This window comes from Odocoileus virginianus, chromosome X, assembly GCF_023699985.2.
Source record: "Odocoileus virginianus isolate 20LAN1187 ecotype Illinois chromosome X, Ovbor_1.2, whole genome shotgun sequence".
NCBI classification, from domain to species: domain Eukaryota; kingdom Metazoa; phylum Chordata; class Mammalia; order Artiodactyla; family Cervidae; genus Odocoileus; species Odocoileus virginianus.
The window spans coordinates 31,719,838-31,746,562 of record NC_069708.1 but is presented as its reverse complement, the minus strand read 5'-3'; the positions used below and the strand labels follow the sequence as shown (position 1 = coordinate 31,746,562).

Here is a 26,725-nt window from a genome sequence, read left to right as displayed (position 1 = left end):
AGTGTGATGATATGTTATGCATATATACTTTGAAGTGACTGCCACAATAATTACCTTTTTTAAAATTATTGTTGTGGAGAGAACATTTAAGATCTACTCTCTGGCAACTTTCAAGGATATAATACAGTGTTGTTATCTATAGTCACCATGCTATATGCTGTATATCAGATCTTTAGAACTTATTTATCTTATAGTGAAGTTTGTATGGTAACTTTTATGGCTCGATGATCTTGTAAAAGCTTGTGACTGAACCTGATAATTTTAGTTCAGCAGAGCTGTTAAAAGCATAACCCATTTTTCTTTAAGATGGTGTAGAATTTAATGCACAGATTTTGAATGACAAGCGTTCAAAATGTATCACTAGTTGTCTTTATTTTGGTCATTTGTCAGTTGACTTTTGGGTAACATTTGATTTCTAAAATCCAAAATCAAAAATTTTTTTTTTGTAATATTGGATTTATTTTGCTTATTTGAATGTATCAGTTATTTTTTGGTTTATTTGATAGCATTCCAAATTTAGCTCTGCTATAATGCTTGTTTTGGAAAAAAAAAGTGCATTTGTTCCAACAAGATTGATATATTGGGTATCAATTTGAGCATAAGACAAAATTTGTATTTGCTTATTCAGGATTTTGTTTACAAGGTCAAGGTTCAGCAAACTATGGCCACCACAAGGACCTGTTTTTGTAAATAAAGTTTTGTTGGAACACACCAAACTCATTTGTTTACATTGCCCTGTGGCTGTTTTTATAGCAGAGTCTCAGAATTGGATAGTTGCAACAGAGACCCAGTGACCCACAAAGCCTAAAATATTTACTCTCTGGCCCTTTATATAAAGTTTGCCCTAGGTGAATGCAGGAAGCTGGACCCAGCTGAACTGAGCTGCATTAAAATACATGCATATACAGGCACATGCCTCAGACCTCTATCAGCTACCTCAGTTCACCTCTTGTGTTATGAGCCACACCCATCCACATCTATTGTTACAATTTTCCATCCGATTTCAGATAACCCTCCTTCCATCACTTCACAATAATTCATGAGCTGCAACCCTTCTGATGCCCACTTCCACAAGCAAACTTCAGGTCTTTTTCAAGGTAAAGTGCCATATTTATTGTTGTACTGTGTATTTCTTAATCACTTAATGTGTGTAAACTGTAAAAATGTGCTACCATTTCTATTAGGTTTTTGTCTTTTTTAAAAAATGTGTCACCGATGACGTTTTTGGAGTATTGTGCTTCTAACCCCATTTTCCCCGAGTCCTATGGTGTTCATTGTATAATTTTGCATTACCTGGTGATTTTTAGGAGCTCATAATCATTGCAGAACTGACTAATTGTCATCCTGCAAAAAGTATTGATTCATTCCCCAAATATTTCTTGGACTGTGTGAAGTTTAAGTGAGTGTTAATGGACCCAAAACACTTAGGTTAGTGTGACATGATAATTACTCAAATATTAGTTGTTACTAATTACTATTACCATGTGTCAAGAACTGTTCTAAGTGCTGCTTATGTGAACAAGACAAGTTAAGGCTCCCCATGGAGCTTACATTATACTTTAAAAAAATCTGTACTAATTTGCATTTTGACTTGTAACTCCCCCCCTCAAAAAAGATGTTTTGGTGTTTTTATAAATGATATTTTAAAAATGTCTATCCATGGATCAAAGATACTTAAAATAACTTTCTAGTCAATATATTATTCATCTCATGTACTGTTTTATTGAATGATTTTTGAAATGTTTTTTATAACTGTAATCTTGGGTGATGAATTTGATCCTACCTGCAAGCAGATAAAGAATAATCATCGCCTTTTTACTCTATTTCAAAATTAAAGTTTCCCCCAAATAGGAGTATTCTCCTATATAACCTCATTATAGTTAGCGAAATTAGAAATTAACCTTGATACAATACTATTTCTGATCTACAGACCTTATTCACATTTTGCCAGTCGATTCTTAATGTCCTTCATAGTGAATTCACATTTTGCCAGTTTATTCTTAATGTCTGCCATAGTGAAAGACAACGGTTTCTTTTCTCTGGTCCAGGATCCAGTTCTGGAACAGGCATTGCGTTTTGTTTTCATGTTTCTTTAATCTTTTTTAATCTGGAGCAGTTGACTTTACCTTTTTATCCCTTTCTTTCCCATTTTTTGAAGAACACTGGCCAGTTAATTTGGGTTTGTCTGATGTTTCCTTGTGGCTGTGTATTTTGCTAGAAATAGTATGAAGCGATATGCTTTTCTTGGCACATTTTATCAGGGGGCACATCTTTGCTTTTACTATATTTTAAAATGTTTTTACTTTTAATACGAATATTATCAGCCCAATTTACAGATTTTAAAGTTAGTTTGGTTAATTTCTATAGAGTTAGAGATAATTTGCCCACCTCTTTATTTTTCTTGCCTTTCCCATTTCTAACTTTCCTCAGGTACCCCCAACATTCAAATCAAAACACCCTATTTATGAATTTTCACTGTGCTTTCTGAGTATCTACTAAAAATAAAGAATTAAGAATATGTCTCATATTAAAGTGACTGGACCTGTTAAGTATATGAAATAATACACTTCTCCTGAAGGCTGAATGTAGAGCATCCAAGAGAGCTTATTGAATATTCCAGTTTAGAGATATAAGAAAAATATTTGATGGTACTGAATGATTTGAGAGCTTTTAAAAAATACTCAACAAATCACTGTTCTTTTCTTTTAAGGAATCCCTCAGCAAGCATTATCATCATTTGTATAAACATTTATTATTCCTCTGTTCAAGGCAATTTGTTTTTTCTCATATGGAAAAAAAGAGATGAACTCAGACCAGTTTCCTCCTTTGAGGAGTTTATACTCCAGTAGTGAGTACTCTTGAGTTTTAAAGAAGAAATTATAAGGAGAATGTGTTGCTGTTAAAGAGAAGTAAAAGAATGTTCAGTGGGTAAAGAGGGGAAAGTGAACCTTCTTTGAGGTAAGAGTTGTGGTTAGATAAGATTGGGAAGTCATGTGTGAATTATTTTGCAGAAAGCTTCAAATTCTTGCTTAGGGGTTTGTACCTTATCCTTATATATAAATATGGGAAGCCTCTGAATGTTTTGAGCATCGGGGTGACAGAGATTTGAATCCGTGCTCAACTGTGCCAAATCTGTGGATTCTGCATCAGCAGATTTAAACAAACTCGATTGAAAGTATTTGGGGAAAAAATTCCAGAGTACCAAAGAGCAAAACTTGAATTTGAAACACATAGGCAATTACTTAGATACCATTTATATTATATTAAGTATTATAAGTAATCTAGATAAGATTTAAAGTATAGGAGAAGAAGATCATAGGCTATATGCAAATACTTTGCCATTTTATATAAGGGTCTTGAGCATCCTCAGATTTTGGTATGGGGAAGTCCTGGAACCAGTCCCCATAGTTACTGAGGAATGATTGTAAATTTAGGAGAATATTGTCATATACCTCTAATTCCCACCTCTTACCCTCCAAAATAATAGCACAAGCTAAGTATCAACTGAGACATTTTAGGTATGATAATATAGTAGTTTAGTACTTGAATTGAGGTAGAATGAACTTGGGCAAAGATGGGATTTCAAGGCAGATAATAATGACTTTTAGGTATACTTCCCCCCCTCCTTCCCCATTCCAAATATAATATTAAAAGATTTAAATAAGTTTTATTAGTTAAGTATTGCCATCCACTTAATACTGTTTTCCATGATTTGTCTCTGACATCTGAATTCTAAACATTGACCTGATTATTCTGGATGGGAGCTAGGGCTACATGACTTGAAGAATGAATTTTGGAATCAGGTCTGATTTTCTGACTTTCTGCCTGTAAAATCTAAACTTTTAAAAATTGTAACTTTTGCAGAGAGAGAGAATGCCAGTTCTCTCCTAAAGACACTTTTCTTGTAACCTCTCACAACAGAATAAAACTTTTTGCTTTGCTTTCTTGCTCTTACCACATTTTTTGCGTTCTATCTCCATTTGAAGACTCTGCCTTTGAGTGGGGATTGGATATGGCATATTGATGAAATGAACTCTATTAAATCACTGTGCCAAACAGAATGAAGCATTTCTTGAAGTTCCTTCTGGGAATTACTGATTTGGCCCACATGAATGTGGTTATTGTAATTAAAAATTTTTGAATGTTTCTTAGAGATCACCATTTATACATATTAAGGTAAAATGTAGGTCTTGTTCAAATGTTGCTGCTTTATTACTCACATTTGTAACTTTTATCTGCATTAGAGCATTTATATCTTTGTATTTAAAACAATAGGCTGTAATTTGTTCAGTCCTCTATTCTTTCTTGGACATTTTAGCATTTTAACCACTCAAGGGTGTATAATTTAGTGACATTAAATATAGTGTTGTGCAACCATCATTATCTAATTCCCAAACATTTCTTTTACCCCCCGCAAAGAAACCATGTGTCTGCCAATACTACTTCTCCATTCCCCTTGCAAACACTAATGTACTTTCTTTCTAGCTCAATGGATTTGGGTATTCTGAAGTTTTCATATAGAAGAGACCATACAATATGAAGATTTATCCATATTGAATCATGTATCAGCACTTAATTCCTTTTTTATGCCTGAATAATATTTTATTAGGATATCCTACATTTGTTTACCTGTTCATCAGTTGATGGGCCTTTAGATTGTTTTCACCTTTTGGATATTGTAAATAGTGCTACTGTGAATATTTCTGTATATGTTTTTATTTGGACTGTGTGTTCATATCTCTTGGGTATATGCCAAGGAGTAGAATTTGCTGAGCCATATGGCTACTCTCTGTTTAACTTACTGAGGAAAGTCAAACTATTTTCTACAGTGGCACATCTTAACATTTCCACCACAATGTATGAAAATTTTAATTTTGCCACATCCTTGGCAGCATGTGTTATTTTCTGTTTTATTTAAAAAACTATGGCCGCTATAATGGGTGATATATATTAAAGTGATATCTCACTGTGGTTTAGTTTATTTTTTTTTATTTAAGCAAGTTTATTTGGAATCTGTTTAAAAAGGTTTTGTTCTTGTTTAAAAAGACCAAACAGGTCAAGAAGCAACAGTTAAGAACTGAACATGGAACAACTGACTGGTTCAAAATTGGGCAAGGAGTACGTCAAGACTGTATATTGTCACCCTGCTTATTTGACTTATATGCAGAGTACATCATGCACAATGCCAGGCTGGATGAAGCACAAGCTGGAATCAAGATTGCCAGGAGAAATATCAACAACCTCAGATTTGCAGGTGATACCACCCTTATAGCAGAAAGTGAAGAAGAACTATAGGACTTCTTGATGAAGGTAAAAGATGAGAGTGAAAAAGCTGGCTTGAAACTCAACATTCAAAAAATGAAGATTATGGCATCCACTTCCATCACTTCTAGCAAATAGATGGTGAAACAATGGAAACAGTGACAGACTTTATTTTCTTGGGGTACAGAATCACTGTAAATGGTGACTGTAGCCATGAAATTAAAAGATGCTTGCTCCTTGGAAGAAAAGCTATGACAAGCCTAGACAGCATATTAAAAAGCAGAAACATCACTTTGCTGACAAAGGTCTGTATAGTCAAAGCTATGGTTTTTCCAGTAGTCTCGTATGGATATTAGAGTTGGACCATAAAGAAGGCTGAGTGCCAAAGAATTGATGCTTTTGAACTGTGTTGTTGGAGAAGACTCTTGAGAATCCCTTTGACTGCAAGGAGATGAAACCATTAATCCTAAAGGAAACCAACCTTGAATATTCATTGGAAGAACTGATGTGGAAGCTGAAGCTCCAGTACTTTGGCTATTTGATGTGGAGAACCAACTCATTGGAAGAGACCCTGATACTGGGAAAGTTTGAGGGCAGGAGGAGAAGGGGGTGACAGAGGACGAGGTGGCCTCACCGACTCAATGGACATGAATTTGAACAAACTCTGGGAGATGATGCAGGACAGGGAGGCCTGGTGTGCCACAGTTATGGCATTGCAAAGAGTCGGACATGACTTAGTGACTGAACTACAGACTACTCAATATAAAAAATAGATTCAACCAAGACATTTTCAGTATTAGATTATAAACTGTAAAATGTGATTAGGGACAGGCGATGAATATGATAAATAATTTCTACTAATAGTGAATGAAATTTACTATGTACTGTTTATTAACAGTTTTGTGGATTCTTCTACACATTTGCAAATATCTGTGCATTATGGGGAATAAAGAAAGCTCTGTCATAGCATAAAAGTCAGTATTTCTTAATGGTAAGAAATACTCTGTTAAAATCTTAACTCAATTCCATGCTTACTTTGGAAACTTATTCAGTCTCTGAATCTTGATGATTACCTTCTGAAAAATGGATGTTAAAAGTAGAAGAAATTGAATCAGTCAACATTAAACAAGATGCTATTTCCATTTTAAGTATTCAGTGATATTGATCAGGGCAAATGCCCTAAGGTGGAACATTAAAATTTTTTACAAGACTCTATCTTAGTAGGAGGGAAGGCCGTAGCAAATAACAGGGGCTAAGATCTTGTAGGATCTGCAAAAAAAAACCTCAAGATTTTGGCTTTATTTATTTAACTGTGATAAAATTAACAAACTGTACTATTTTAACCATTTTTAAGTGTACAATTTAGTGGCCTTACATAAATCACACTGTTGTACAAACATCACCACTGTTTTTCTCCAGATCTTTTCATCCCAAACTAAAAGTCCGTATGTATTAAACAATTCCCCAGTCCCCTCTCCCTTAAACCTTGGTACTACTGTTCTACTTTCTGTGTGAATTTGACTGTTCTTGATACCTCTGAATAAGTGGAATTGTACAATATTTGTCCTTTTTTGTTTGGTTTATTTCACTTAGCATAATGTCCTTAAGGTTTATCCATTTTGCAACGTGTATCAGAATTTCATTTCTTTTTAAGGCTGAATAATATTCCATTCATTATATGTATGTACCACATTTAGTTTTTATCTGTTTATATGTTGATAGGCATTTGGGATGTTTCTTATCTTTTGGCCATTGTGCATAGTGCTAAATGTAAACTGGTGTACAAATGTGTGTTTGAATCCCTGTTTTTAGTTCTTTCAGGCATATACCTTGAAGTGGATTTCTATCTTTAATCTCTTGGGGAACTAGTAAACTGTTTTTCTCTGTGGCTGCACTGTTTTACATTCCTACCTGCAATGTATAAGGGTTCTAATTTCTCTAGATTCTTTCCAAAAATGACTTCTATTTAAAAATTTTTTTGATAGCAGTCATCCTAATGGATGTGAAGTGTTTTCTCATTGTGGTTTTGCTTTGCATTTCCGTAATACAGATCATCTTTTGACATGTGCTTATTGGCCCTTTGTTTGTCTCCTTTGGACAAATGTCTATTGAAGTCTTCTGCACATTTTATGGTTTTTCTTTAGGTGTTCAGTCGCTCAGTCATGTCCAGCTCTTTGTGACCCCGTGGACTGCAGCACACCAGGCTTCCCTGTCCTTCACCATCTCCCGGAGCTTGCTCAAACTCACGTCCATTGAATCAGTGATACCATCCAACCATTGTGTTCTCTGTCGTCCCCTTCTCTTCCTGCCTTCAATCTTTCCTAGCATCGGGGTCTTCTCTAATGATAATTCTTGATAGTAACCCCTTGTTGTTTAGTCACTCAGTCAAACCCCATGGACTGCAGCATGCTAGGCTTCCCTGTGCTTCACTATCTCCTGGAGTTTCCTCAGACTCATGTCCATTGAGTTAATGATGCCATTCAACCATCTTATTGTGTGTCGCCCTCTTCTCCTGCCCTCAATCTTTCCCAGCATATAAGGGTCTTTTCCAGTGAGTCTCTTCCAATAACTCCTTATTAGATAGATAATTTATGAATGCTTTCCCCCGTTTTATGGTTTGCCTTTTCACTCTCTTGGTAGTGTTCTTTGATATACAAAAGTTTTGAATTTTAGTAAAGCCCAAGTTATCTATTTTTGCTTTTGTTGTGTGTTTTTGGTACTGTCCAAGAAATCATTGCCAAATCTAAAGTCATGAAGTTTTATCTCTCTGCTTTCTTCTTTTATTTTTAAAACTTCATTTATATAATTTTGGTTGCACTGGGTCTTTATTGCCACACACATGATTTCTCTGATTGTGGCTAGTGGGAACTACTGTCTAGTTGTGGTGTGCGGGCTTATCGTTGCAGTGGCTTCTCTTGTTGCAGAGCACAGGTCTAGGCACATGGGCTCAGTAGTTGTGGCACACTGGCCTAGTTGTTCCATGGCATGTGAAATTTTCCTGGGCTAGGGATCAAACTTGTGTTCCCTGCACTGACAGCCAAATTCTTATCCCCTGTAGCACCAAGGAAGTCCTTTGGAATGTTTTTGATTGTCAATTCAATTAGGGAGATTGACTAATTGCCCCCGCTCCCTCCATCTGCTGAATGCTGTCTTTGGCATTTAACCATGTAGTAACTTTTACCATTGTTGTTTATTTTGTAGTATAGCTCTGAGTTACACTGTGGTGTTCTTTTATTTCAGCCTAATGGACTCTGTAGCATGTCTTGAGGGCAGGTATGCTAGCAGTGAATTCACTCAGCTTTTGTTTTTTTGACACATTTCTTTTGCATTTTTCAAAGATACCTTTACTAGATATAGAATTCTTGGTTGACAGTTTTTTCCACAGCATGTGAAATATATTATCTCACTGTTCTCTCGTTTCCGTGGTATTTAACTATTTATGTTAATGAAAATCCTGTGTACTTATCATTCTCTTGTTGATTTCAAGCTTTTCTTTAGCTTTTGGCAGTTTAATTATGTTTTGTCTCAGTGTGGATCTGTGTTTATCCTACTTGGAGTTAATTGAGCTTTTTGGAATCCTGTATTTCATGAAATTTGGTAAGTTTTTGGCAATTATTTCTTTAAATATTCTTTCCATTCCTTTTTCTCTATCCTCTCCATCTGTGACTCTCATTATGAATGTGTTGGTAGGCCTGATGGTGTCTTAAAGGTCTCTCATGCTCTTTTCATTTTTCTTTATCCTATTTTGTTTCAGCATCTCATACTAGGTAATCTCAATGGGGCTGTGTGTAAGTTTACTGAATTTTTCTTCTATTCAGATCATCTGTTCAATCTCTATAGTGAGTTTTTCACTATTGTACTTTTTCAGTCCCACAATTTTATTTGGTTGTGTTTTGTAGTTATTTTTCTGAATATTCTTTCCTTGTTAAGACTTGTTTTCCTTTAATTTTTCTTTTCTTCTTCTTTTTTGCCATGCTGTGAGGTGTGGGGATCTTAGTTCCTTGAACAGGGTTTGAACCTGCACCCCTGCATTGGGAGTGTGGAGTCTTAACCATTGGGCTGCTAGGGAAGTCCCTCCTCTTTTTTTTTTTTTTTTTTTTGTTCATGGTTTTCTTTAACACTGTGAGCATATTTAGGACAGTTGTTTTAACATCTTTGCCTACTAATTCCAGCATCTGGGCTTCCTTAGGGGCAATTCTGTTACTGTCTTCTTTTTCCTCTGTGAATGGGCCGTACTTTCTTATTTCTTTGCATCCTTGTAACTTTTTGTTGAAAATGGACATTTTGAATATTGTAACATGGTGACTTTGGAAAACATTCTTCTCCACAGGATTTGTTCTTGCTATTTGTTATGGATTGTAGTTTTTGCTTAGGGAATTTTATAACCTATTTTTATTATGACTATTCTTTGTCACGTGTGGACACTGAAGTGTTTGTTCTGGTAGATTATTCATCATTAGTGGTTTGACTGAACTTTCCATAAATGCATCAAAGCAAAAAATACAGACAAACTACAAAAAAAAAAAAAAAAAAATAGCCCAAATCCAGACAAAACTACTCTCTCAGTCTTTGGAGATTGACTTGGTATTGGGGCACTTCTCAATGCTTGGCCATTTCATTTAAAACTCTTGCCTAGCCCTCCCTGCCTGATTGTGTGGAGGCTAAAGGTCAGCCATAGATGAACATTATGGCCTTCTGTCTTTTCTGAGCATGTGTCCAGCCCTGGGTGTGTGTGACCTTCCAAATTCCCTGGTATATATAGGAGTTTTTCAGAGTCCCCATTCCTTCCATGTATGTCTTTCTTTCTCCATCCAGCTTTTTCCTTCTCATCCTGTAATGTCTGTCTAGTGTCTGGCCCGCTTGTTATTCCTTGCCCCAGGTGGCTGTGGATAGTATATTTTCCTTTAAATGCTTTGTATAAAGGTTGCTCATCTCAGGAACTTGCTTCTCCTCCTGAGGTGGGTGAAAGAAAGGGAAACCACCAAACAGGTGAGAACACACAACTACCATTCTTTAAGAATAAGGTCCGTATTACTCCTTTTGACGTCTGCAGGTTGTGCTAGAATTGTAGGCCACTGTCTTCATGGCCACCACCTAGCTGAGAAGTGAGGCATGGTAGGTGCATAAAATAAAATACCACAGTGCTCTCATTTCAAAGCAGCTTTTTCTATTAAGTGCTCCCCTGGTGGTTGTAATGTTTCGATTACAAGATTCTAGAGTTCCAAAAAAGTTGATTCTGATGATAGTTTTTACCAGCATAATTGTTGCCATAGTAGAGGGACAGAATTTTGGAGTTACTCCACCATTGTGTATAATGTTGTTCTTGGTCTGTTTGTTTTAATCCCTATGCAATGGCACATTTTCTTTAAAATTAATTTTTTTTAATTGAAGTGTTGGGCTTCTCCAGTAGCTCAGTGGGTAAAGAATCTGCCTGCATTGCAGGAGACATAGGAGATGTGGGTTCGATCTCTCAGTCAGAAAGATCTCTGAGAGAAGGGAATGGAAACCCACTCCAGTATTCTTGCCTGGGAAATCCCATGGACAGAGGAGCCTGGTGGGCTCCAGCCTATGGGATTGAAAAAGATTTGAATACGACTGAGCATGAGCCAGGACAGATGGATAGTTGATTTATAGTGTTGTATTGGTTTCAGGTATATAACAAAATGATTCAGTTATCTATCTATATTTATTTTCAGATTCTTTTCCCATATGGGTAATTACAAAATATTGAGTGTAGTTCCCTGTGCTATAGTAGTGTGTATATATTAATCCCAGACTCCTAATTTATCCCTTCTGCCACATTTTCTTAATAAGTGTAGCTTTTTTGAAGTCTTGATATCTGCTAGGGCATGAATGCCCACATTGTTTGTACTATCTTGGTTGTTCTTGTATTGTTCCATGTTATGTATCTTTTTCTTGTATTTCTAAATGCTTTGATTGGTGTTTAATTCTATTTTGATAAACACTTTAAAGGCCTACTGTGAGCCAAGCATTGTTTTATATCAACATTTCTCAAACTTGGCATTATAGACATTTTGGTCCACATAATTATTTGTTGTGGGAGGCTGTCCTGTATGTGTTTTGACTCTCTGGCCTCTGCCAATAGATACCAGTAACAACATCCCCCACCCCACCCTCCACCAGTTGTGACAAGCAAAAAATGTTTAAAGATGTCAGATAGTCCTGTGGGAGGTGGTGGTATGGGGGTGACACAGTCCTCCCATTTGAGAACTGCTATTCTAGATGATAGGGATTCACAGATAATTAATACTGAGCTAAGGGGAGGCGTAAATGGCTGAAATACTCTGTGATATGGTTAAGTATGGATACGAACCAAGAAATGTGGAAGAACAGTAAAAATTGCCATGGAGTTGGGTCTTAAGGCTAGATAGTGATGTTACTTAGTAAGGGAGATGTTCTAGGTGGTAAGAAGTCTAGAGACTTGATAAAAGGGCCCTTACTTGAGCCTTGAGAGCAGAAAGAAATTGTGTGATTGGAGAGGATATCTGGAATGTAGACTTGAAGAAAAGGAAGGGAGTTGGGGTCAGATTTGAAAAGGCTTTTCATGCTATTCTGTTTAATTTTTTGTCTTTTCATTATAGAAAACCAAGAAATACTTTAAAGTCTTTAGAGTAATATGTTCAACTTTTTTGAAGCAACAATAATGAAATGATAAAAAGTGTATGGTGAATGTTAAACTCAAGAAGATAACACTAAAAAGGGAATGTTTGTACACTGTTGATTGGGATGTAAATTGGTGCAGCTACTATGGAAAACAGTGTTGGGCTTACTTGAAAACTGAAAATAGAACTATCATCCAGCAATTCCACCTTTGAGTATATATCTAGAAAAAAATAAGATGAAAGTGCACATCAGCAGACGGTTCGATTAAGAGGATATGTGTGTGTGCATGTGTGTGTGTGATGAAATATTACTCAACCATGTAAAATGTTGAAGTATGGCCATTTGCAGCAACTTGGATGGACTTACATAATATGATGCTAAGTGAAATAAGTCAGAGAAAGACAAATACTATATGATATGTTTATATGTGGAATCTAAAAAAATAATAATACAAACTAATGTATATAGCAAAAGAGAAAACAGATTTAAACAGAAAACAAACGAGTTGTTACCAGTTAGGAGTATGGGATTAACAGATACAAACTACAGTATTTAAAATAGATAACAAAGATATACTGTATATCCATTATCGTGTAATAATCTATAATTGAATATAATCTGCAGAACTACTGAATCACTATGCTGTGTACCCTAAACTAACACAGTATTGTAAATCAGCTGTTTGTTGTTGTTCAGTTGCTAAGTAGTGTCTGACTCTTTGCGACCCCATGGACTGTGGCATGCCAGGCTCCCCTGTCCTTCACTATCTCCCAGAGTTTGCTCAAATTCATGTCTGTTGAGTCAGTGATGCTATCTAACCATCTCATCCTCTGCTGCCCCCTTCTCCTTTTGCCTTCAGTTTTTCCCGGCATCAGAGTCTTTTCCAGTGAGTTGGCTCTTCCCATCATGAGGCCAAAGTATTGGAGCTTCAGTTTCAGCACTGGTCCTTCCAGTGAATATTTAGGGTTGATTTCCTTTAGGATTGACTGGTTTGATCTCTTTGCAGTCAAGGGAACTCTCAAGAATCTTCTCTAGCACCACAATTCGAAAGCGTCGGACACTCAGCCTTCTTTATGGTCCGACCCTCACAGCCATACATGACTACTGAAAAAACCATAGCAGCTTTGATTATGTAGACCTTTGTTGGCAAAATGATGTCTCTGCTATTCAATTTGATGTTTAGGGCTTCTAGGTGGCACTAGTGGTAAAGAACGCGCCTGCTGATGCAAGAGGTGTAAGAGACCTGGATTCAATCCCTGGGTCAGGAAGATCCCCTGGAGGAGGGCACAGTGACCCACTCTGCTATTCTTGCCTAGAGAATCCTATGGACAGAGGCGCCTGGCAGGCTACAGTCCATAGGGTCTCAGAGTCCAACATGACTGAAGTGATTTACCATGCATGTACAGGTTTGTCATAGCTTTTCTTCCAAGGAGTAAGTGTCTTTTAATTTCATGGCTGTAGTCATGGTCTGCAGTGATTTTGGAGCCTTAGAAAGTAAAAACTCACCATTTCAATTTTTTCCCCCTATTTGCCATGAAGTGATGGGACCAGATGCCATGATGCTAGTCTTTTAAATGTTGATTTTCAAGCTAGCTTTTTCACTCTCCTCTTTCACCCCCATCAAGAGGCTCTTTACTTACTCTTCACTTTCTGCCAGTAGAGTGGTATCATCTGCATATCTGAGATTGTTGATGCTTCTCCCAGCATCTTGATTCCAGCTTGTGATTCATCCAGCCCAGCATTTTGCATGATGTATTCTGCACAGAAGTTAAATAAGCTGGTGACAATATAAAGACTCATCATATTCATTTTCCAATTTTGAACCAGTTCACTGTTCCATGTCCAGTTCTAACTGTTGCTTCTTGACCCATATACAGGTTTCTCAGGAGACAGGTAAGGTGGTCTGGTATTCCCAACTCTTTAAGAATTTTCTACGGTTTGTTGTGACCCACACAGTCAAAGGCTTCAGTGTAGTCAATGAAGCAGAAGTAGATACTTTTCTGAAGCTCCCTTGCTTTCTCCATGATCCAATGAATGTTGGCAATTTGATCTTCTAGTTCCTCTGCCTCTTCAAAACCCAACTGGTACGTCTGGAAGTTCTTGGATCACATGCTGGTGAAGCCTGGCTTGAAGAATTTTGAGCATACCCTTGTTGGCATGGGAATGAGCACAGTTGTATGGTAGTTTGAAAATTCTTTGGCATTACCCTTATTTAGGATTGGAGTGAAAACTGACCTAGTCCAGTCCTGTGGCCACTGTTGAGTTTTCCAGATTTGCTTACATAATTGAGTGCAGCACTTTAACAGCATCCTTTTTAAGGATTTGAAATAGCTCAGCTGGAATTCCATCACCTCCACTAGCTTTTCATAGTAATACTTCCTAAGGCCCACTTGACTTCACACTGCAGGATGTCTGGCTCTAGGTGAGTGATCACACCATCATGGCTATCTGGGTCATTAAGTCCTTTTTTCTATATATGTATTCTGTATTATTCTGTGTATTCTTGCCACCTGTGTTTTTTTGCTATAAAAATAGTTTATTGGTTAAGAAGAATATTGTATTTGAGAAGTACCTTCCTTCTGGGATTTTCAGATAAATTTGCAGATATCATTTTATTCATCCACACAGCAGAAATTTTGGAAACCAGAAAAATGGAAAAAAGTATGGCTTTTTGTATATTTAACGCTGCACAACCAGCTCAACTATTTCCTCATTCTGGTGACTCTGAGAATACAAAGGAGTCATTTACTCTCTTCCCTTCTGGCATCACTCCACCTCTTGGGGAAATTTGTGGTAGGTGACTGTAGTTTCTTGGTCATATGATTCCTAGGGACAGGACGGGAATTCAGTGAGGGAGTTTAAAATGTTTCGGATAACTGTCAACATTCCATGGTTGCCACCTCTCTTTAATTTCTTCTGCTTCTGTTAGGTCCTTACTGTTTCTCTCCTTTATCATGCCCATCCTTGCATGAAATGTTCCCTGGATATCTCCAGTTTTCTTGAAGAGATTATCTAGTCTTTTCCATTCTCTTTTTTCCCTCTATTTCTTTGTATTATTTAAGAAGGCTTTCTTATCACTCCTTGCTATTCTCTGGAACTTTGCATTCAGTTGGGAAAGTCTTTCCCTTTCTCCCTTCCCTTTCACTTCTCTTCTTTCCTGAGTTATTTGTAAAGCCTTCTCAGACAACCACTTTGCCTTCTCACATTTCTTTTTCTTTGGGAAAATTTTGGTTGCCACCTCCTGTACAATGTTACGAACCTTCATCTATAGTTCCTTAGACCCTCTGTCTACCAGATCTAACCCCTTGAATGTGTTTTAGTCACCTCCACTGTGTAGTTGTAAGGGATTTGATTTAAGTGAAAAGTGAAAGTGAAGTCGCTCAATGGTGTCCGACTCTTTGCGATCCCATGGACTGTAGCCTACCAGACCCCTCCCTCCATGGGATTTTCCAGGCAAGAATACTGGAGTGGGTTGCCATTTCCTTCTCCAGGAGATCTTCCTGACCCAGGGATTGAACCCAGGTCTCCTACATTGTAAGCAGTTGCTTTACCATCTGAGCCATCAGGGAAGTCATACCTGAATTGCCTAGTGGTTTTCGCTACTTTGCAATAAGGAGCTCATGATCCGAGCCATTGTTAGCTCCAGTTCTTGTTTTTGCTGACTGTATAGAGCTTCTCCATCTTTGGCTGCAAAGAACATAGTCAGTCTGATTTTGATATTGACCATTTGGTGATGTCCATCTGAGAGTCATCTCTTGAGTTCTTGGAAAAGGGTGTTTGCTATGATAGCATGTTCTCTTGGTAAAACTCTGTTAGCCTTTGCCCTGCTTCACTTCACTCCAAGGCCAAACTTGACTGTTATTCTGAGTATCTCTTGACTTCCTACTTTTGTATTCCAATCTGCTGTGATGAAAAGGCATCATTTTTTGGTGTTAGTTCTAGAAGGTCTTGTAGTTCTTCATAGAACTGGTCAACTTTAGCTTCCTTGGCATTAGCGGTTGAGGCATAGACTTGGATTACTGTGATGTTTAATGGTTTGGCCTTGGAAACAAACAGATCATTTTGTTGTTTTGCAGATTGCATTTAAGTACTGTATTTCAGACTCTTCTACTCTTCTGCTGACTATGAGGGCTACTGCATTTCTTCTAAGGGATTCTTGCCCATAGCTGTAGATATAATAATGGTAATTTCAAACAAAAACTGAATTAAAAATGTTTATTTATTTGGTTGCATTGGGTCTTAATTGCCACATGCCAGCTCTCCGTTGTGGCACATGGATTTAGTTGTCCCAAGGCATGTGGGATCTTAGTTCCTAGATGAGGGATTGAACCCACATTCCCTGCATTGTGGATTCTTAACCACTGGACCACCAGAAATGTCCTGGTCATCTGAATTAAATTTGCCCATTACCTTTCCATTTTAATTCACTGATTCATAAGATATTGTTGTTCCATCTTGCCATCTTCTGCTTGACCACATCCAATTTACCTTACTTCATGTACTTAACATTCTATGTTCCTATGAAATATTGTTGTTAATAGCATGGGACTTTACTTTCACCACCAGACCCATCCATAACTGAACATAGTTTCCACTTTGGCTCAGTCATTTCATTCTTCATGGAGCTATTAGTAATTGCCCTCCACTCTTCCCCAGTAGCATACTGAACAGCTTCTGACTTGCGGGGCTCATCTTCCCATGTCATACTTTTTTCCCGTTTTAATACTGTTCATACGTGCCCTGAATGGTATGGCTCGTAGCTTCATTGAGTTAGGCAAGCCCCTTCACCACGACAAGACTGTGATCCATGAAGGAGAGATGGAGATAATAATATATATTTGAGGTGGTTCTGAGGATTAAATGAGATCATGCATAATAAGCATTTAGAAATAGCACTTGGGAAATAATAGATACTCAGTAACTGTTAGCTATGTTTTTTGTTTATATCAGCACGTGTGTATATTGATCATGCTTGAATCTTCTGTAGGAACACCTAGTGAGGTGTCAGGGCAAGGGACACTTAAATGAATGCCTTGGATGTGTTTATGAAGTGAATTCATAAATAAGCATTAATCCATTTTTAATTGTATATAACCAGAAATGAGGTTAAACTCCAGATTTCTTTCTGTTTTTACTACTGTTGTAAATACTTGTATACAAATTTGAGTCCTTATTGTCTACAGGCCACTATTCTAAGGTATGACCCTGAACTGGGTATTAAAGTAATAGTCTCTGTATATTTAACTTCTTTTATTCTGGACAGTTGCAAGCATATTCAAAAGGAAGAAAATAGAACCTTATAAGTACGTGATACCATCTTCAATAGTTATCATCTCATGGTACATGAATTAGTTGAACTTTCTATTTCTGTTTAATACATACTGACCTAAGTACCCCCTCACTGGATTAGTTTTAAACAAATTCTGGATGTCACATTATTGTATTGAAGTTTTTCTTAAAAAACTATACTATGATGTATTTACCTGAAACCAGCTAGTATTTGCAAAAGGACAAGTGGATGCTTTTTTCTTTTGATACTAATACAAAAATCAGGTTGCCTTCCTGACTTCTGTTAGGTGATAGTGTTTTAGATGTTTGGAGTTCATCCATACTTGACGTTTAGAAGCTAGTATACTCTCACATTATTAAGGTATAAAATTTTCAACATTTTCTTCTGAAATATTTTAGACTTTCAGGAATGATTTTACATATATTCACCACCTAGATTCTACCTTTAACATTTTACTACACTTGTTTTATCACATATTTTCCATGTATCTAACTCTCATGCAGCAATCCATCTTGTTTTTTTTACTCATTTCAAAGTAAATTCCAACAATTGGTATAATTGAAGTTCAATTTTTAAAGCTGTTTTTTCAACTTTTTTTTTCAGATTTCTTTTTGTGTAAACTTTATTTTTGTGAATGATCTGAAGTTCTGAATTGTGGCTGCTCATAGTCTCTGGTTTCAGTGCTTCTCATTTTGAACTGCTTTCATATACTGTGAACCTTTATTAGAATATTTAGGTTATGTACCAGTAATTCATATTTAACCAAAACTAAAGTAGCATGAATAATGAGAATTTGGCATATGTGTTTTCACTGGTCTTTAAAAAAATTTATTTTAGGAAATAATTGTGTGTCCCATTGTGGTACATTAAACTGATACGTAATTTTAGTTATCTCTTTTAAAATTTTCCATTTAACAGTTACTGTCAGGGTCAGATCCCCTGGAGGAGGGCACAGCAACCCACTGTAGTATACTTTCCTGGAGAATTGCCTGGGGTCACTGAGAGTTGGACATGACTCAAGTGACTGAGGGCCATAAGTCACTGTTTCAGTGTTTAGCTGTTTTTCTTTGATCTTGGTGTGTAAATATTGTTTGTTCTCCATATGACTACATGACTCGTGATAGAAAAATCTATTTACCACATTATTAACTTTTTGAATGCTCATAATAGCCATGTGGGGCTTCCTAGGTGGTGCAATGGCAAAGAATTCGCCTGCCAAAGATGCAGGGTATGCCGGTTTGATCCCTGCGTCGGGAAGATCCCTTGAAATAGGAAATGGCAACCCACTCCAGTGTTCTTGCCTGGAGAATTCCACAGACAGAGGAGCCTGGAGGGCTACAGTCCATGGATTTTCAAAGAGTTGGACACAACTGAACACACACTCAATAGCTATATAGTAAATGCTGTTGAGCAAATAAATGAGATGATTTTTTTTTAATAAATGAGATAATTTTGTCAATTCATACCTTAAATTTGTTGAAGTTTTTCTTGCCTTTTATTATCAAACTTACTGCATAAAGGACAGAAGTATGTTTTTGCTCTGTGTATATCAAAGTGAAGTATGACGTTTACATTCTAAATACTTCATTAGCATATTTCAGACTTAAGTGATTGAATGTAAATAGAAATAAGAAAAGAGAGTTTTGGAACATGCATATCCCAAATTAATTATAATTTGGAAACATTTCAGATAAGATTATAGTATGAACGAACACCTCTGCATCTATTACATTCCTTTATGAAATCTTCTGTCATGTTTGCTTCAGATTTCTTTTAAAAAAATAAAAACAAAAAACAGCCAAACAAGAAAAGAAATAAAACATCAAAGGTAGAGGTGAGGTCTCATGGAATTTTTAATACTTTTTACATAATATATATGTATACATACATGTAGATAAGTTTCTGCATATCCTTAACCAGAAAGATTATTTAGAATTTTTTAGCTTTATAGATTATTTAAGTGATAGGATATAGCATATATGATTTTTTTCCATTTATTTTTATTAGTTGGAGGCTAATTACTTTACAGTATTGTAGTGGTTTTTGTCATACATTGACATGAATCAGCTATGGATTTACATGTGTTCCCCATCCCGATCCCCCCTCCTACCTCCCACTCCATCCCATCCCTCTGGGTCTTCCCAGTGCACCAGCCCTGAGCACTTGTATCATGCATCCAACCTGGACTGGCGATCTGTTTCACACTTGATAATATACATGTTTTGATGCTGTTCTCTCAGAACATCCCACCCTCGCCTTCTCCCATAGAGTCCAAAAATCTGTTCTATACATCTGTGTCTCTTTTTCTGTCTTGCATGAAGGGTTATCATTACCATCTTTCTAAATTCCATATATATGTGCTAGTATACTGTATTGGTGTTTATCTTTCTGGCTTACTTCACTCTGTATAATGGGCTCCAGTTTCATCCATCTCATTAGAACTGATTCAAATGTATTATTTTTCATGGCTGAGTAATATTCCATTGTGTATATGTACCACAACTTTCTGGATGTAGCACATAGGATTTTGCAACTTTGTTTTTTTGGTTCAGTATTTTGGGGATTTTGAGGTAGCTTTAGATATACACTGTTCAGTATAATAGCCACTAACTGTCTGTGGCTATTGAGCACCTGAAATGTGGCCAGTGTGCATTGAGATGTGCTGGAAGTGTATTTGCACACAGGATTGAAGACTTATTATGAAAAAAAAAATCTCATTACTAATTATTTTATATTAATTATATATTGAAATGATAATTTGGATATATTGGACTAAATAAGATTAAAATTAATTTCACCTGCATTTTAAAAAATATGACTTCTGCTGCTAAGTCACTTCAGTTGTGTCTGATTCTGTGTGACCCCATAGACGGCAGCCCACCAGGCTCCTCTGTCCCTGGGATTCTCCAGGCAAGAACACTAGAGTGGTTTACCATTTCCTTTTCCAAAATGGCTTCTAGAAAATTTTAAAGTATATTTCTGGCTTATATTATATCTCTGTTGAACAGCACTGATCTAGATTGCTCGTTTTTCATTTCATTAGTTTTGAGTTGAATGGGTATACTACAATCTATCTGTATACCATTGGTAGATATTTAGAATGTTTTTCTAATTTGATACTATTAAAAAATGTTACTGAGAACATTCTTAAATCTTTCTCTGCACATGTGCTAGAGCTTCGTTAGGAGGTCAGTTCTATTTTTTTTTCTTTTCTTTTTTTTCCCCATTTATTTTTATTACTTGGAGGCTAATTACTTTACAATATTGTAGTGATTTTTGCCATACATTGACATGAATCAGCCATGGATTTACATGTGTTCCCCATCCTGAACCCCCTCCCACCTCCCTCCCCATCCCATCTCTCTGGTTCTATTTTTTATGAGATAATTGCCAAATTGGTATCCATAATGGTTTTACTAATTTACACTTCCACTGGCAATTTGAGAATTTTCTTATTCTATATTTCTGCATCCTGGCCAATGTGTTTTTATAGACAATTTTAGCTTAACCCTTAAATTAACAGCTTAAGCAAGCACTGGTAATTCTTTTAAGTTTCTCTTAGTGAATCTTTTGTAATAGTCAGTGCACATAGCCCTTTTTTCTGTACTACTTATGTTCTGAGTAAATAAAAATTGATTTTAAAATTTAGCAGCCTTAATACAGACCCTATTAGTAGGCAGCTACAGTTCTTGCAGCAAAAACATATCTATCTTTTTAAGTGCTGTTAGCTTGAGAAAAAGCTTCTGGCATCTTTCTTTACATGATGGGATACTATACTGACATTAAAAATTGTTTTAGAAAATAATAATGCAGAAGATTATTCACTGTATATTAATGGAAAGGAAAGGTTGCAAAACAGTAAAGTAACCATTCAATTTTGTTAAAAAAAAATACCCCAACATGTATGCTAACATTAGCTGACATTATATTGTGTACTTTGCACTTCTTTATATTCCATTTTCTCTAGTGGACTTATTAGGGACAGAGGATGTGGAGGGTGTCGACAACAATAAGCTAAAACTTCCATGCCTGGAATAATATTATAGGCTAGAGAGAGTGACTAAATGTGCTGTAATCGTTCCCATTTTAGATGTTAAATATCAGGCTTTCCTTAAGGTACAAATGGAGCCAAACTATATTATTCTTTATCTGTTGTTTTTTCAACATTAGAGAAACTTTTCCAAGAATTAGAAATTGTCGTTTAACTTCAGTAAGAAGTCTATTTGCATTTGATGTTTTCTACTCTTGGGGAAAGGAAATAGTGGAAAATGGATTAATCTTCAATCCTTTGGAATAAAGTTTAGACGGTTTGAGCTCTGGTCTCAGATTAGTTTCATTTGGAATTACCTGATAAAAGGTTAGATTTGGGTTCAAAGCCAGTTCTGTAACCTTTGAAAAGTTAGCAGCAACCAAGTTGTTTTTTTTCACTTATGCACTGAACATGGTAATACCTACATGAAAATCTTTATCAGCTATCAAGCATAGTGTAAACACTTAATAAAATTGAGTTGCTTTATCTCTTCCTTTTCTGTTTTTCAGAGTGGATGCGTTTAATAGCTGGAGACAGAATTGATTAGGTATCAATTTCATGAAAAGAACTATGAATAGTTTTGATGTACATATCAAAAAATAGAGAAGTTACCATGTAAGTTGATTCTGATTTTTCATACCTTCCCCCTCAGGTATCTATCACCTGGAGTATTGAGTTTATTACATTCTAACGATAAGCCAAACACTGTGTTTTCAAAGATGATCTCATCTGTTTATATATCTTTTGCTTCTGGAATGATAGCTTTGCTCCTGTAAGAAAGTTAATGCTATCCCAGACCTTAATCAGCAGTTAATAAAAACTCCTTTTAGCTAGTGCTTGCATTGTAGATTTTATCTGATTCCATTTTTATTGATTAGGAACATAAGCTATATACTTTATCTGGAGAGATTTTCTATGACTCCCCCAGAATTGAGTAGGGGTCCATAAACTAAATGATTGCCCTAGTAGGTTGTAAATGGATTTTGTTAAAGCACTGAATATTTAGTTATAGATACAGGAGTGTGTATGTGGCTTTGTCTTTTCTCAGAAAACCTAAATTTTGTTTTTCTCCTCTTTCCTCTTTACCAAAAGAGAAATGAAAATTTTATTTAAACTAAGTTTAAGTATTGTTTGCGTCATAATATATAGGGATATAGATTCACTCTGATTCAAGTTCTAGGGGAAAATAGGTTTTGTTACAATGGGCAAAGTAAAATGGCATTTCTGCTTTATCAGAGGATAGTTTGTATTTTATCCTATTTAAATCTAAATTCATTCCCTTTGGCTAAAATATGCTTCATCTTGATAAAAACCTTCCAAAGGTTTCTTCTTTTGAAAAATTTTAGTATGTTTTTGTTAGAAAATACTGTGATACTTGTACTTATTTTTCTGTTACAGTGAATAGAATATATTGAATTTAAATAGATGTACCTTGAGTGGAGTAAATTTAAGCTTTTCAAATATTTATGCATATTTCTCATCCTCAGTTCTTTATTTTCCCTTGATTCTGTATAAAAGCATTACAGTTTTCTCTTTTACTGCAGGAAACATCCATGGTTCAGTGTTTGCTTTCCAAGGTATCCATCAGGAAATTCCTGATTCTATAGCAAAATTTGATTTTCACAATAGAGGTTAGCAGGTATTGGAAACAAGGTTAAGAGATTTAACTCTGAAGGAACCTATATAAAAATTAGGTGGAAAATAATTACACATACTAGAGATTTAAAAGTATTAGGGAATTCACAGTTATAAGCATGTTTCCCCTTTCTTCCATAGATTATTCCTGGGAATTTAACAGCCTTTTTTTGCCATTAGAGTTTTAATTCCTTAAGGTCATGTCTTATGTATTTATTTTTTATTGCAGTACTAAGTACTCAGAATAAATATATTCAGCATTTGGTAAATATTATAAAATGAAATAAGTGAATCTTATTCCTCCTGAGTAAAAAGTGAAGTCTGACTTGATTTATGTTTAAAACTCTTTATGTCAGTTTGGGAAGAGTTTAAATGGAAGTTTTTTAGGCAAGAAGTATTTCTGAAGCTAACCTGAATTATCTTTGTACTTTTAATATATCTTGTTTTTGGACTCAAAAGAATGTCTTGTATTTTACTAGTGCCTTGTTTGTTGTAGTGCATTTTGGATACTGGTTTTCAGAAGAATAAAATTTGTTTTATAAGATGATTATTCTATGGTGTCAGTGATAGATATGACCTGTCATCTCATATACTTAATTTTTATATCCTTAGATTGCTGGGAGGCCTGAATGGTTTCTTGAGATGATATAAAAGAGATAATCTGTGTTATTTCCTGTTTCAGTATTTTTTGTACGCCTCCCCTTTTTTGGCAAAGTAACATTATATCTGGTACTGTGGGCAAGAATCCCTTAGAAAGAATGGAGTAGCCATCATAGTCAACAAAAGAGTCCAAAATGCAGTACTTGGATGCAATCTCAAAAACGACAGAATGATTTCTGTTCGTTTCCAAGGCAAACCATTCAGTATCACAGTAATCCAAGTCTATGCCCCCGACCAGTAATACTGAAGAAGTTGAAGTTGAATGGTTCTGTGAAGACCTACAAGACCTTCTAGAACTGACACCCAAAAAAGATGTCCTTTTCATTATAGGGGACTTGAATACAAAAGTAGAAAGTCAAGAAATACCTGGAATAACAGGCAAATTTGGCCTTGGAGTACAGAATGAAGCAGGGCAATGGCTGATAGAGTTTTGCCAAGAGAACGTGCTGGTCACAGCAAACACCCTCTTCCAAAAACGCAACAGAAGACTACACATAGACATCACCAGATGGTCAATACCAAAATCAGATTCATTATATTCTTTGCAGCCAAAGATGGAGAAACTCTATACAGTCAACAAAAACAAGACCAGGAGCTGACTGTGGCTCAGATCATGAACTCCTTCTTGCCAAATTCAAGATTTAAATTGAAGAAAGTAGTGAAAACCACTAGACCATTCAGGTATGAACTAAATCAGATCCCTTAGAATTATACAGTGGAAGTGAGAAATAGATTCAGGGGATTAGGTCTGATAGACAGAGTGCCAGAAGAACTATGGATGGAGGTTTGTGACATTGTACAGGAGGCAGTGATTAAGACCATCCCCAAGAAAAAGAAATATAAAAAGGCAAAATGGTTGTCTGAGGAGGCCTTACAAATAGCTGTGAAAAGAAGAGAAGCAAAAGGCAAAGGAGAAAAGGAAAGATATACCCATTTGAATGCAGAGTTCCAAAGAATAGCAAGGAGAGATAAGAAAGCCTTCCTCGGTGATCAGTGCAAAGAAATAGAGGAAAATAATAGAAAGGGAAAGACTAGAGATCTCTTCAAGAAAATAAGAGATACCAAGGGAACATTTCATGCAAAGATGGGCTCAAAAAATGACAGAAATGGTATGGACCTAACAGAAGCAGAAGATATTAAGAAATGGCAAGAATACACAGAAGAACTATACAAAAAAGATCTTCACAATTCAGATAATCACGACAGTGAGATCATCAACCTAGAGCCAGACATCCTGGAATGTGAAGTCAAGTGGGCCTTAGGAGCATCACTACAAACAAAGCTAGTGGAGATGATGGAATTCCAGTTGAGCTATTTCAAATCCCGGAAGATGATGCTGTGAAAATGCTGTGCTCAGTATGCAAGCAAATTTGGAAAACTCAGCATTGGCCACAGGACTGGAAAAGGTCAGTTTTCATTCCAGTCCCAAAGAAAGGCAATGCCAAAGAATGTTCAAAAACCACACAACTGCACTCATATCACATGCTGTCAAAGTAATGCTCAAAATTCTCCAAGCCAGACTTCAACAGTATGTGGACCATGAACTTCCTGATGTTCAAGCTGGATTTAGAAAAGGCAGAAGAACCAGAGATCAGATTGCCAACATCCGTTGAATCATAGAAAAAGCGAGAGAATTCCAGAAAAACATGTACTTCTGCTTTATTGGCTACTCCAAAGCCTTTGACTGTGTGGACCACAACAAACTGTGGAAAATTCTGAAAGAGATAGGAATACCAGACCACCTGACCTGCCTCTTGAGAAATCTTTATGCAGGTCAGAATGCAATAGTTAGAACTGGACATGGAACAACAGATCGGTTCCAGATAGGGAAAGGAGTATGTCAAGGCTGTCTGTTGTCACCCTGCTTATTTAACTTATATGCAGAGTACATCATGAGAAACACTAGGCTGGAGGAAGCACAAGCTGGAATCAAGATTGCTGGGAGAAATACCAGTAAGCTCACATATGCACATGACACCTTTATGGCAGAAAGCGAAGAAGAATTAAAGAGCCTCTTGATGAAAGTGAAAGAAGAGAGTGAAAAAGTTGAAAGCTCAACATTCAGAAAACTAAGATTGTGGCATCTGGTTCCATCACTTCATGGCAAATAGAAACAGTGGAAACATGGGAAACAGTGGAAACAGTGACAGACTTTATTTTTGGGGGCTCCAGAATCACTGCAGTGATGAAATTAAGACATTTGCTCCTTGGAAGAAAAGCTGTGACCAACCTAGACAGCATATTAAAAAGCAGAGACTGTTAGTTTCCCAGCAAAAGTCTGCCTAGTCAGGGCTATGGTTTTTCTAGTAGTCATGTGTAGATGTGAGAGTTGGACTGTAAAGAAAGCTGAGTGCTGAAGAATTGATGCTTTTGAACTATGGTGTTGGAGAGGAGTCTTGAGAGTCCCTTGGACTGCAAGGAGATCAAACCAGTCCGTCCTAAAGGATATCAGTCCTGAATATTCATCAGAAGGACTGATGCTGAAGCTGAATCTCTAATACGTTGGCCACCTATTGCAAAGAACTGACTCATTTGAAAAGACCCTGATGCTGGAAAAGATTGAAGGTGGGAGGAGCAGGTGACAACAGAGGATGAGATGGTTGGATGGCATCACCGAGTCTATGGACATGAGTTTGAGTAAGCTCCGGAGTTGGTGATGGACAGAGAAGCCTGGTGTGCTCTAGTCTATGGGGTCGCAGAGTCGGACATGACTGAGTGACTGAACTGAACTGAACAAGAGTGTGTTGTATTCCCAGACGTTTTTCAAGGATAAGATATTAATATTTCTGAAGCTTCAGGAGAAGCATGTGGCCTTAAAAAATCGATCTTTTAGAGGATACCTAGAGGAATGTCTGAAGAATTAAGAGGGAAGATAGCATTTAATTCCCTTATTTGTGGCACAAGATCTTTACCAGACTGTTTGATACATTGATCCTTCCTATGTCCCACTATAAAATTACTATTAAAAATTAATCTTAAATGGAAAGAATAATAAAATAATAAGATTCAGCTAGGATTCAAGACCAAAAATGTCTTATCATAGAGAATAGAGATTGTAAAACCATATTGTAAAACCTTGTGCTCTGTGTGTACATAAAGTATGGACGCTTGGTTTTTCTTCTTAATACTAAATGTGGAATTTTTCATAAAGCAGAGCTTCACGAAAGGCTTGATATTCTAGTGTGAGATCCTGGGTAGAGGAAACTTGTGCTTTTTCTACCTCA

General features: G+C 36.4%; 1 protein-coding gene and 1 long non-coding RNA gene across 12 annotated transcripts in view; both read left to right on the top strand.

Moving 5' to 3' along the window:
• Positions 1 to 26,725, top strand: part of ATRX (ATRX chromatin remodeler) — a 267,954-nt gene that overhangs the window by 6,375 nt on the left and 234,854 nt on the right. For 6 of the 11 annotated variants that reach the window (XM_070462045.1, XM_070462044.1, XM_070462041.1 and 3 more), the window contains exons 2-3: positions 1,008 to 1,097; positions 21,716 to 21,821. The exons of 1 other annotated variant lie outside the window; for it this stretch is intronic. In XM_070462045.1, coding sequence (XP_070318146.1) covers positions 21,790 to 21,821 — 32 coding nt within the window. In that variant the 5' untranslated portion in view covers positions 1,008 to 1,097; positions 21,716 to 21,789. The remainder of the gene's footprint in view (positions 1 to 1,007; positions 1,098 to 21,715; positions 21,822 to 26,725) is intronic. 4 more of the 11 variants (XM_070462046.1, XM_070462049.1, XM_070462048.1 and 1 more) reach the window with 2 other exon arrangements.
• Positions 1,109 to 6,404, top strand: LOC139033165 (uncharacterized). The gene is made up of 2 exons (XR_011485785.1): positions 1,109 to 2,958; positions 5,047 to 6,404. It is a non-coding gene; the product is annotated as an uncharacterized lncRNA (long non-coding RNA).